Source organism: Dreissena polymorpha, chromosome 13 (assembly GCF_020536995.1).
Source record: "Dreissena polymorpha isolate Duluth1 chromosome 13, UMN_Dpol_1.0, whole genome shotgun sequence".
Classification (NCBI taxonomy): Eukaryota; Metazoa; Mollusca; class Bivalvia; order Myida; family Dreissenidae; genus Dreissena; species Dreissena polymorpha.
In genome coordinates this window covers 49,905,385-49,919,154 of record NC_068367.1, presented here as the reverse complement: position 1 = coordinate 49,919,154, position 13,770 = coordinate 49,905,385, and the positions used below count along the sequence as shown (strand labels likewise).

At 36.5% G+C, this 13,770-nt stretch overlaps 3 protein-coding genes across 5 annotated transcripts in view; 2 read left to right on the top strand and 1 right to left on the bottom strand.

Moving 5' to 3' along the window:
- LOC127855318 (microtubule-associated protein futsch-like) overlaps window positions 1-2,862 on the bottom strand; it is a 30,426-nt gene extending 27,564 nt beyond the window's left edge. Inside the window, exon 1 of the mRNA XM_052390784.1 lies at window positions 2,795-2,862. The gene's annotated coding sequence lies outside the window, so the exon portion shown is untranslated. The remainder of the gene's footprint in view (window positions 1-2,794) is intronic.
- Window positions 1-13,770, top strand: part of LOC127855319 (sterol regulatory element-binding protein cleavage-activating protein-like) — a 252,067-nt gene that overhangs the window by 169,534 nt on the left and 68,763 nt on the right. The gene's annotated exons all lie outside the window — the stretch shown is intronic.
- The window catches only part of LOC127855320 (receptor-type tyrosine-protein phosphatase N2-like), a 266,493-nt gene continuing 265,748 nt past the window's right edge, over window positions 13,026-13,770 (top strand). Inside the window, exon 1 of one of the 3 annotated variants that reach the window (XM_052390790.1) lies at window positions 13,026-13,265. In XM_052390790.1, coding sequence (XP_052246750.1) covers window positions 13,154-13,265 — 112 coding nt within the window. In that variant the 5' untranslated portion in view covers window positions 13,026-13,153. The other 2 variants (XM_052390792.1, XM_052390791.1) reach the window with 2 other exon arrangements.

Below are 13,770 nucleotides of genomic sequence, written 5' to 3'. Positions count from 1 at the left end.
AACAAGTTTTTTCTATAGCCATATAAGGAAACATGCCCCGCGGCCGCCCCGTGGTGGTCATGTTTTTCAACCAACCAAAACCATTTTCGCCCTTATCCAAGATTTCATTAAGACAAATCTTCTGGCTACGTTTTATGAAGATGGGGCAATAAATGTGGCCCATAGAGTGTTAACAAGGTTTTACTAAATCCATATATAGCCATATAAGGAATAAAATTACTGACAGTACTGGTGTGACGATGCTTTTGAAGAGGATTGATATATTGATCAATTCGTATTGATTGGTACGAAAATTTTGGGTACAAAAATTATGCCAAAAAATTGGGTAGGACAAAAATTTGATTACCAAAAAAAATTTGGGTAGGAAAAAAATTAGGTACGAAAATATTTTGGGGTACGAGCAAAAATTTGGGTACGAAAAAAATTGGGTACGAAAAATGTAGTGTACGAAAAAAAATGGGGGTACGGGGAAGTAGTACCCGTGGGGAACTTGATCCATTTGAACAGCGAAACTGGGAGGCGGGTTACATTCTTGATCAAATATAACAAGAAAAATCTTTAAGAAGATATTCGGCGTGTATTTTCTGTACCACTTATTTTAAAAAACGTTCTGTTACAGTAAAACGTTTGTGGATTATAACATAACGTTTCAGCATATAAGTTCAAAACTTGACATGCTCTTTAATTTCACATGCATATCATACCAAACTTTATATTTCGTTGTTTCCTTTCCTAAGTTAAGGATGCTATGTGTACGGACGTGGTTTCACATGCCCATGTGCATGAACATATAATTTTTTCTCTTTTGATTATTGTTTTTTTCTCTAATAAGCTTAGGGATGCTTGTTCGTTAAGTACGGCAATAATTTCAAGATGATTCCCGGAAGTAGGTATGCGCAAATAGTCGTAAGAGCACTTGAATACGTGAGTTCGCCATGAACACATGGCCTAATATGTGTTTAAAACAGCAAACAATATCAAACAAACGAATGAATTATCAAACATAGTATGTGCACTGATGTGGCTCTGTAATTTCTGTTTGAAAAATTTATTAAATATGCAAAATGAGAAAGCACGCGTAAGAACGAGTGTCACAGATATTATACGGCTATTATGCTGTTTATATACCATAGTCGCTACAACGTTTACAAATGGCAGGTTAGAAATAATTCGTTTTCTTTACACTCATGATCGCGTTGAAAGTTAATAACCGGGGTATACACGTTTTAATTCGCAATGTATTTACTGAATAACGACAAATGTCAAATACAATACAGAAAATGCATAGATGTTTCATTGATCTATAAAAAATATAATGGATTGAATATAACTGATTTAAAATTAACGTTTTCAAACTATTATTAAATCTTTTCCCCATAATATGCTGTCCTATTTATAGCTGAGCTTCCTATACCTTTATCAATGATAATCAGCGAGGTATGCCGATTAGAAAAATCGATATATCTCAATCGGACTGGCTCGGTCTTTTACATTGGTCGCCCTTGTGAAGAATTTTTTCATGGTATGATAACTTAGACGAGCTGCTTTGCAGCCTCGTCGAAAATGCCCTAGTCCCCCGGAGGCCATCTTTTTCAACAGACTAGAACCGCACGACAAACAACGGACAAAATGCATCACAAAATCTCACCATGGGCACATAGGTGAGCTCAAAACAGAACTTCAAAAAACCGATACATGTAGCATAGACCTTACATGAACAGACTCTAACATTATATCAATACCTTCTCTTGCAAGAAAAAGAATATGAGTGAAAAAATGTGGGTTAACAGTATGGAATCAAAATAATATTCAAGGGCCATAAGCTCTTTGAAAAACTCACTGGATCAGAATAAAATGACAACAGCAAATATCCACTCTTTATGGATACTGACATAGACCCTAAAATGCATTAGAACATTTCATATAATAAATCAAAGAGAAGCAACTCCCTTAAAATATCAAACAATCATTGGAACCCAACATTCTGAAAATATATGCACATGTCCAACCAATACACAACCGTTAATCACTGGCGCAACCTCATTTTATAGATGCATTAAGAAACAAGCCACTGATACCTAAAAGGCGGCCGGCCCTTTGGATAAAAGTTATTTTTATGATGGAACGATAAAGGCAATAACGTGTTTGTTTTTTCTAAAAAAAATCCAGTTTAAATAAAAAGCAATGGATTTAAATTTAACTAGAGACCTATTTGTGGTGGTGTTTCGCACAGTTTACGTTTTAATTGTTCTAAACGTTTCACTACTAGTGCCTTGTTATTTGGCAAACTTACCTTTTCGTTTCACCAAGGTAGTGCGAGTTTGTAGTGTTCCTGTTCACGTTCGGTTGTACTTACCATCACAGACAACGCACGGCGATCTTCTTGTGACATTCCTTGTCGATTATCCAATCTGCAGTCAGGAAAGTCTGTATTCCACAATCGTTCTATTAGACTATTAATATCTGAAACTGATTGTTGAAAATGCACATTACATACCGAAGACGAAGTCTTACCTGTGGGGCCGATGATGCTCCATCCCAGAATTGACCGTATCGCGTACGGCTCCCCTCTCCTACCTCTTCTCTCCTCCTCTACCCAGAAGGCCTCAGGTGTGTCACTTCCTATAAGTAACTCCACTTGCCCAGCACTGACCTTTGGCAAGTCAATTCCTGCTAAATGTGACCACTTACTGATCTCCGATCCAGTGGGAAGTGACTCGAGAGAGATAGGTAATTTTTCTACAGACCATGCTCTACTTAAGTCTATGGTTTCATTTCCATCAAGAGAACTTACCTTTAAGTTCACCTCTATACCAGTCCTACGCTGTGTAGACTGATTTACAGTCGTAATTGTAAACTCACGATAGGCACCTTTAGCACCTAATTTCCTTATCAAACTGCTACTACACAATGTAATATCACTACCTTCATCGAATAAGGCATACGTTTCTACCTGACGGGAGTTATATTTTACAATAACAGGAACTATTCGTAAGCAAACCTTCGTCTGCTTAAGGTCACTAGACTGAGTGCAACAATTACTATGTCCTAAACTATCGTCTGCTTTTTTACATACACTAGCAACGGGTCCATGCAACAAAGTTTGGTGTTTTTGTTTACAACCAGTTATCTCACAGCAACTTCCCTTCTTACAGAACTTTGCAAAATGCTTAAAATTCAGGCAATTTTCACACATTTTATTTCTCCTGATAATATCTAGCCTTGAATCTAAATCAATTGACTTGAATTTGTCGCAGTTAATCAATTTGTGATTTTCCCTACAGTGTACACACGATAAACCCCCTGGCTGCCAAGCGCGTGAATCATTGCTTGCGCGTGCCATACTGCTATTGACCCCAGCTGTGGTAGATAGGGTTACAACTTTCCCACGGTGCCCAGAATTTACACCAGATTTTGGCAATGAATGAATATGTTTCGATTCGCTAGCAGGATCCTGGCCATACATAGTGTTCGCTATGGTTGCTCGCCTCATAACAAACTTTAACAAATCTTGAAAATTTGGCTCTCTACCTGACTCAATCAAATTACTTGCTGTTTCCACCCACTTTCCCCTTAATTTAAATGGAAGTCGCTTAGCCAATTTTCTCAAATTTTCTGAATTGCTTATATCGGACATAAAGCCAATCTGGGACAACGTAATTTCGCACTTTTCCATATCTAATGACAACTGCATCAATCCCCTAACATCATTCGATTTCAGAGCAGGACCATTAATCAACTTTTCGACATGTGACCTTGCAACTAAATGCGGCTTGCCATAGCGTGCTAGCAAAATATCTCTTGCCCGTTTGTATCCCTGTGCTGGAGAAAGTACTACACAATCTTCTATAGCCATTTTGGCATCCCCTTGACAATATTGAATTAGGTAAGATAGCCTTAACCTGTCATCAGCAACTCTTTGTTCAATATTGGTCTCAAAACTACAAATAAATTTACAATAATCTGCTGGATTACCAGAGAATGACAAAATGTTTGGTTTTGGTAAGTTAAATCCTTCATTTATTGTCGCAGCCATTAATTTAAGTCCTTCGTTTATGTCACTGTTGCTAGATTTCGTCGGTTGTAGCACATGTCTGTCTGTAGGCACTTCTAGTGGAGCTTGCTCCGGAACTCTCCTCGATTCACTCCCAACCGAGTCCCGGTCTAGCTGATTCCGACCCTCGCTTCCACTGAGAACACTTAGTTCCAATCGCGCTTCCTCAGCTTCCGCCTCTAGTTCGAGCCTCTTCAACTGCATCTCTAGATCACGTTGTTGCTTCTCGATTTCCTGTCGTTGTTTTAGAATTGACAGTTTATGCTCAGCCAAACTGACACGTAACTGAATGTCACTTGTTCGAGATGTTTCACTTGCAGCCGTTTTGTTTCTAGGCATTGCTTTCAAAATCCATTCGTCTATTCGATCTATTATTTCTTCGCATTCGATCTTCGAATTTTCCATTTCCTTAATTAATTGATCTCGTTCAGAAGATGCACATATCTTCAAATATGTCTCCTGTGCTTTCACGAATTGTCGGAAATAACTGATTATTTCAGTGCGAACATTCTTCACGTCGTGAACACTATATGTCCAGCATACGCAGCTCCGCTGCCTTATAAAGTCGCCGTAAAGTTGACACTAAATGTCCGATTTCTTGTTTCCTCAGCAGCTTCTCCCTCTCAGTAACGTTATTGACGTCGACGTCGCCACTTACGTCGCCCAATTCACTACCACCTCCGGAAGCCATTCCGAAACTTGATATGAAGTTTCAACTATAACACCGTACCTTCACGAACAAAATGAACCATGAACCTTATTGATGACCATGGGTTCAATTTTCACAATTCAGCACGTAAACATTAACCATTATGATATAATGTCACTTTTCAATCACTTTTCAGTCATAAACTGTAGAACATCTTCTTCAATAACTGTATTATTGCAATATTCAATAACTGTGCGACAACTCTTCGAAGACTGTTCAATAACTGTTGCGCAACTCTTCGATGACTGTTCAATAACTGTTGCGCAACTCTTCGATGACTGTTCAATAACTGTACTATTGCAATGTTCAATACTGTACCATTGCAATGTTCAATGTTCAATAACTGTTTCGCACTTACTGCGAAAAGTCACGGCCTCGACTTGCTTTCAAACAGTTGCCACATGCAAGTCGGCCTGATATACGTTTAAGGGTTAAAAGACTCAATAACGCGCATTACAGTTCATACATCGTTTAATCATTCTTCATCATTCAACATCAATTCAAACAACGTTTGCGTTTACGATTACGATTAAGATTGCGGTTATCTGAAATAAACAATATTACAAAGATATAACAAAAGGAAAAGAAACACATACCATGCTTGATCTTGACACATATAAATGAACAATTAATATCAATTACACATTCTGAAAATAAACTTAACTTCTAATCATACAAAATAAGGTTTACTTATAAATATGAATACACTTCTAGGAGACTCCAAAACTTGAACAATAATCCATAAAAAAAGTACATTGTAACTTATTTGTAAAATAAGCTCAATACAATACTGAAAAACAAGACACACACACACACAAAATACAAATAAAACTGACTGAACAATGCCAAATTCCCCCAAAACGTACACAAATTCAAACAATACGACCCACTTGTTTCAGAGCCTTTTCCCAAACTGATGCTTTGGGCGATTTCTAAGAGAACGTTCAGCAAAAATTTACATACATTAATTAATATTCATAAAGGTAAACCAATGAAAATATAGAATATTGCCATATCAACAGGTCTAAATATATCTTTTACCAAATTTGGAGTTCCGGAAATGCGATGACCATATTCGGAGTGTCGAAACTTCAAAGAATTGACAAGTATTAGATGTGACATAACAATTAAAGTATATGGGTGGTCGACCCTCCCAGTCCCGCAACACCGTTATTGTTTAATCATCATTCTGCTATTTTGAACAATGGTGCTAGTCTGCAACAAGTCCGAAAGAAGTCTTGGCTTGGAAGTCCGACTATTTGAGACCTATCTCCTGAGCATTTCAGCAGAGGTCTGTCTAGAACCAGACTCGTTTCTGCTACCACTGGTATTGAGGTCAGTATCGGACACGACCCGGAACCGACGCGCCTCCTGGTATGGAGACTGCCGAGTGGTCGTTATGGACGATTCACTGATACCTACGCCTTGATCTGAATAATGTGAATATGTGATTGAGATAAGATGGTTTATAGAGTTGAATTAACATGTATATCTGATTAAGATGTGTAGGTTTATTGAGTTGAATAAATATTATTATCAACATTAATACTCCTGATTCAAATTTGTGTGCCAAGCTTTCACACTCTTTCAAAACCAATAACCTTGTGTTATTTTGACACCATCATTTCCTGTTTTAATTAACACATTTCCATGAAAAATCACACTCTTAAAGACACAAAAAAACATTGCATGAAATAAATGACATGAACAAATAATAAGTATAGTTCAAATGATTTTACTGCATTACACATGGGCACAACACAATTTATAACCATACCATATTTAACCATGTTTTCGAAATGCATGAAGCCAGACGCATACCTTTCTGTGAGGCAGATTTTGTTGAGCGCTCGTTGCTGCTCCCACTTTTGAACCGTGCCGGTCTGCACATCATCCGATAATGTGATGGCTCCCTAGGGGCGTGGGGCCGAACATGGGGTACCTCCACACTGAACGCTTCTAAAGAGAAAGTATGGGTATGTGCCACTATTACACTGCTGTTTTGTAACTGTTTCATCTCAAATTCAAAATAGGATGACACTCTTACTGCAGTTTCATCGTATAATTAATTTGTTCAAAGATGTTTCAATTTTCAAAGAACACCCTTGCTCAAAGTGTTTTGTTGCTGACTCAACATCTAAATTTCAAACACTGACTTTCACATGCATACATAAAGGATTTATTTTGATTTGAACGTATTTATTTTAGCTCGATTTTATCTGAAGCCTATGGCTTATCTGAAACGCTCTTGATTCGGTTTCCTAGGATTAAAACCAGTACTTTGTGTCTATGGGGAAGATCTAAAGAACGCTCCTACAATGGAGTTCAAACCCGTGACCTCCCGGTCGCTAGGCAGACACCATATCCACTACGCCACTGTGACCTCTAATTTGAATCCTTTAGTCAAAGCTACGTCATATGTACTGCAATCAAGTTGTCTAACTACTCAACACAATCTTTCTATAACAGTAAGTAATCAACAAATCGCTCAAAAAGATTCATTGTTAAACTATGTTTAAGACACACATTAATTTTTTAACCACAATGCTTCTGTCATCTCATTTATTGGCATGCAAATTCTTTACTTATAATTTTATTTAGACAGAAAATTGTTCCTTTTGACTTATGTAGTTTTGTCTGACTTGCAACTGCTATTTTCCAACAAATACAACATTCTATCAGCTTTTTTATCAAGTTAAAACAAATGATATCAGAGTGCAATGATTACATAGTATTGGAGATTACTTTGGACATTACCAAAATCAGCATGATTTAATGACATAAAACAGCTAAAACGTGAAGTTTTTCTAAGTTCTGCAATAAATTTGGTTAAAAAAAGTATTGAGCCAGGGGGACCAAAGATATACCACTCACTTGTGACTGGATCCTTCTCAACAACAATTGCTGGATCTGAGAACTGGCGCTGATGATCTATCCGCACTGAGGCTGGCCTGTTAGGTGGGTTGGGAACTCGCCCAACCCCGTCTTCACCCCCTCCCCACCCTGGGGCACCCTCGGTCGCAATGACCCAGAGTCAGGTTCCTGATCAGATGTCAGGTTATCTTTGCTGCTTGATATTTTATGGAATCCAGAAGAAAATGGACTGTCTGAAATACAACGAAAACAAGACTAATGTCAAGCAATATGGTCCCCTACCGATGTAACTCCACCATTTTCAGCAATATTTCTAGTCTATTTGTTGCCATAGAAACCATAATTCTTGACGTAGAAACAAAACAAAATGACGTGCATAATCTCCATATTGCCATCTGTCCATGTTCTAGTTTCATGAAAAAATATGAAGATTTTTAAAGTTATCGCAGGATCCAGAAAAGTGTGACAGACTCACAGACTCACGGACACACAGATCGCAAACCATAAGTCAACCGGTAGGGGACAATAATAATCAATAACTCATGATTATTTACGGATGAAATACTAATATAACGAACATTATGACAAATAGCACATCATTATCTTTAGATCAATTATGGATAAATTATTAACACAATGCATAAGGATATAAGCACAGTGATAACACTGAAAATGTTTATAGACAAAAAAAAAAACACATAGAAAACAAAAAGGAAACACATGTTAATAAATACATGTATATACAATTGTACTGGGTGTAATCGGTACTATGGTTGACTGGCCGCCTAACTGGAAGAGAATTAGCTGAAATTATATACAGATATCATCAATAGTTGCAATGGATTTTTTAAATCTACAACATTAATATTGTTCATATGGTATCTGCAAATGGCCCATATTACCGCTTACAAACATAAAATTTATGTCTGTAAGCGGTAATATGGGCCATTTGCAGATACATGTACCACATGTACAAATATTATTGTTGTAGCTTTCAAAAATCCATTATAACTATTGAGGATACCTAAAAGATGATGCATGGTTCATATTTACTCAAAAGAATGTTCAACAGGATGTTGGTAAGAACCAATGCGTAATCTAGATAGTGATAATTGGCATTTTATTTACATCTAAACACAAACGAAAACGAAATTTGTTTAAATGTTAAGGCCAAAAAAGGTCCGTTTCTGGTCTCCTTGAAAAAAACACAAGGTCGGTAGGCAGGTTTTGTTTTCGGGTACTAGAATTGAAGGCTACTAAAGCTTATAATAATAATGCTTTGTTTGCTTGATATTGCATCTTATATCAACGAAAATGAACGATTTTTTTATTATTAATTAATTTTATTTTTTGGCGACCCCAATAAAAAGTTGAGGGTCGGCGCTAATTCGGAGACACGGTCGGGCTACCGGAAACGGACCTATTTTTTGGCCTAAAATGCTTCTTAATTGAGAATAGGTATGTCGCGACGATCCGAATAAACCGTTAACGCTTGCACGGGGAAAACGATAACTTCATAATAATGAGCAAAAGACAGCACTCATCAACTGCAAGTGAAAGCAACACAGCCGATACTAGCCTCCTGGATTTACCCGTTTTCGAAACTCTAAATTCAAATGAATAAATCAAGCAAACCAAAAAAGAGGTAAAAAATCGAAGACGGAACAGAACAAAACAAACCAAAAAAGTATGGCGGACTTTACAACCAAAACCGCGATAGAAAAAACTGAAACCTCTATGAAACACGCCTTGACAATCGCATTGTCGCCATTGTACTATCGCGTTGTCGCCATCGTACTATCGCATAATCGCCATCGTACTATCGCATTGTCGCCCTCTGGATTTTAATGTGTAAACACGATGGCCCTAACGGTATTCCGTATACTTGTATACGAATCATATGTAATTGGTATTAATTCTTATTACTGCCGCGCTATTGTCATCTTACTGACATGTTATTGACAGAGCACGCAAAGACCCCACGTGCACCCGTAAAGGTGCTCAAGTGCACACGTAAATATGATAAGGTTGCACACACAGACGATCAAATGCTTAAGTAAAGAAATCCACTTGCTCTAATTAAGTTGATATTTCTGACATCATACCTCATTTTGACACGGTCATTGTTCCTTATGTGAAATAAAAATACCACCTCTTTGCATTGGCACTGGTAGGCGGAACGCGACAGTACGATGAGTATAACGCAGCAGTAAGTTCATGAAAGCACTACAGTAAGATGATGATTACACATAATTTGAAAACTTTATCGCATTTATATTGTAATATCAACTTTGTACAGTCGTCGTATCGCGATTTCGTCAGCGTTATATCGCATTATTATAAGGCAGTGGCTAGACGTACGGCCCCGTACGTGTAGCCTTTCCTATGGGGATTGTCTAGCCGAACGGCTTAATAAAGTATAGAATTGTCATTCAGTGCTGTTAATAAATAATAAGTTTGTTTAAGCTCAAAGAAGTACACGCATTCTGCATCTGTTTCGGCTTCATATCATATAGTATACGGTTTCTAATTTGATTCTTGAATTAGTCGAGGTTCCTAAGTAAGGTGTAAAAAAAACTGTTTTAATGAGTTGCGGAATAGATATTATGAAATTCAGTGGCGCCAAAGGTAGGTCTTAGAAATTGAGTTACACAAATAACTTAAATCGGTTTCTAATTTGATTCTTTAATTAGTCGACGTTCCTAAGTTTTTTTATTTAATTTAATACGGTTTCTAAGTTGATTCTTTTTTTTAATCAGTTCTATTTCTAGTTCAGTGAGCGTTAAGTTTTTGAACCGACAATTATATTAACCAATGTCCCCGAGTAACATATACTCCAGTGTTTCTTAAAAAAATTCGTATTGGTGGAAAAATTCGACTTTACATTCATTTGCAAACATCTCCGACAATGCACGCGTGTAAATCGTTCTTTTTGGTAATGATATATGCAACATGTAAACATTTATTTTCAAAACCCAATCCGCGCCTCCTTCTTATGTGTATTTGCATAGATAACACGCATTTTTCATTTGATGAAGCCCCAAGCCTTGAAGGAATATATTCAGCCATATTTCAGAAAATTATAACATCGTTTTATCGCACTGTCGTCATCGTACTTTCGCATTGTCGTCATCGTATTGTCGCACTGTCGTCATCGGAATATCGCATTGTCGAAATGTCGCCATCAGGATTTTAATGTGTAACCACGAAGGCCCTAACGGTTGTCCGTACTCTCCTATTTTCCCATTATACACTGTTAAATCATAACCTTTGTCTCATTATTTTTGTTTCAGGTCAACGTGTTTGCCTTCACTTGCTTTTACTGTCCCAAGAAGTCGATATCATTGAGAAAAAAAACACTGTCAAACACATTAACATTTGTCACAAAAACGACACACTACGTTACAAGCAGCTGGAACTTGATCGTGCTACCGGATTATTCGGTTATCGGACTCGAACATATGAAGAGGTTACTTCATCTACCCATACAATTGTAGTCATAGACGATAAATTAGTTACCGAAAGAAGACTAAAAACAACAACAACAAAAACTCGAATGGAAAGGGTGCTGGTGAAATATGCTTAGCTATTTTTGTACAGAGAATTCAAACACATACGACCAAATAATTGAGCACGTGAAAACTAAACACCAGGGCAACATTATGAAAATCCGACGGCTTGAACTTGATGAAAACAATGGAATGTTAAGATATCGAACGAAAACAGCAAAGGTACATCCATCATCATTTGAAAATCAAATTGTAAATGTAAATCAGAACGAAGTGAACATTGAACAAGCTGCTAAAGCTTTTGATAGTGATTTTGGAGACACATATATTCACCACGACACATCATCTAATGAAGCAATATTTCTGGTTGAAAACAGACATTTACACGCGTGCATTGTCGGAGATGTTTGCAAAGCTGTCAACCTGAGGTCATGTAAAATAGATAAAAATTTAATTCACATTTATGAAAGTCTACCCATAATTGGAACTTTAGGCAGAAAATATTATTATTAATGTTTAGATTGCCTTCTGGACGTATATTTTTACCTGTATGAATCAATTGCTTTACATTTAAAATGATTATTAAACAATAAAAAAAGATACAAATAAGCTGAAATTAACTTAGCTTCAGAACGGATATAATTATAAAACCTCAAAGTTCAATGAAAATAATCTACAATGCATCAGAGTGGGCATAAATCAGCTGTAATAGTGAGCTTTTAAGTTTATAAATGAACTGCACTCATGACATATATCAACATCTTTGTACAACACCATGTCATATCATTTTTTCATCAACGTGTTGAATGTAAGGTCAAATTTTTCCACCTATATATTTTTTTTTAAAGAAACCGTGGCGGATATGTTACTCGGGGACATTGGTTAATATAATTGTCGGTGCAAAAACTTCTTCACTGGCATACCTTTAAAGAAATTTGTAAATAATTGCTAAATATGGGACAAATTCCTGCATCGTCGACTTTAAATAGCCATATTTCAACAAATCCTGAATATTAATAGCCAGGATTTTTCTAACATACATGGCAATACCTCCTTTGCATACACCAAAATATATTTTAATTCAAAAATGCCTTTTAACAATTATAGAACTGGATTTACTTACCCTACCGAATTTCATCGAAATCTATCGGCAACTTCTCCTAGCACATCCATCTGATCACAGCATATCGGGTTTCCGAGGGTGATTATTAACATGAGTCGTATCGTTTAGCGTTTTTTTACGCAAAATATACGAGAAAGATTGAAAAATCCATACGTCTCTGTCCTGATGCAATATGCATGCAAATGGACCTCATATTTACAACGTCATGTGTCATATAATTGACATCATGGAAACATTGTAAAAGTAAAAAATAAATAAATCAGCAACGTTTAGTTTGTCTTTCCTGCGCCACATGATCAATTTCACATGTATAGAACAACGTAACGTCACACAATATGGTTAGGCTGAACCGAGATGATATATCATATTCTTCTGAGAGTCTATTCACTTTAAATAGTATTAATTACACAATATCAATAAACACTGTTACAATATAGCATTGTCAGTGCCCACGCTTCTAAGTTCATCAATTTGATTTATTAATGATTTTGAATTATGAACATGTTCGATATCGCACGTGAAATATTTGCATAATTGGTCGTGCACGCTATGTTATTTTACAAGCGGTGAACTGAAGTCGATATTGTAAAATTAGCCCCGATTTAGCGCGGTTCCCACGCGTTACAATCCCATTTTTGTATTATCGGCTCTTTTACCAATATTTTCCCTTTGATGCCGCGATCAATATACGACCAAATCGAGACGCCAGAACGACATCGTCACAATGACGTCATTGATGCTTCGATGAATATTCATAGAGCACCTGTCATACGTTCCAGCATCAACAACTCTTAGGAAGGAAATATGTTATCATTTTTTGGAACATTTTCTGCCTGGAATAACTTTTAAAACGTAAAATTCGGATGGTATGTTTGTAATTAAGTATGTGGAGCATACATTTTCCGATTCTGACTGGAATTCTATTGTCATTTTACCATGGAATAAATGCAAGTGCTAGTCTTAGAATTGATCGGCAGTTTCCATTGGGTGTCATTGGTAAGTCAATGTCGCAGAAAGGCTTATTTTGTTGTTTTGTCTATATATGGAATTCATGTGTAAGTTTTGTATGTGTGTTCGTTTTATGGGGTAATTATAGTAATATGCAATTCTTTACTTAATTATTGAAGTAACTTGACCTGTAGAATGTTTTGTTTTCGAATCTGTTCCGATAAAAACCTTGTTGATCTTAGTGGAATTGATCAGACATCGCTCAAGAAACGCTTGCAGGGATGTATAAATTTGCCAATTAAATATGAAATTTGGAAAACGAAGGTTTCAAACCCACGAAATTAAAAATAATATGAAGTCAAATCATTTGTACGCCAAACCTCAATGTATTTTTCTTCTAATGGTGTTTAGAACATTTCTGATAGATAAACTGGAAAATTATAATGTCACTGAAATTTCTGAATGTCTGATTTCACAGGTTAGGAGAAAGTATACATGTGGATGATTATATAATATCACTGAAAATGTGTTTAAAGCCATACAAACTGACATA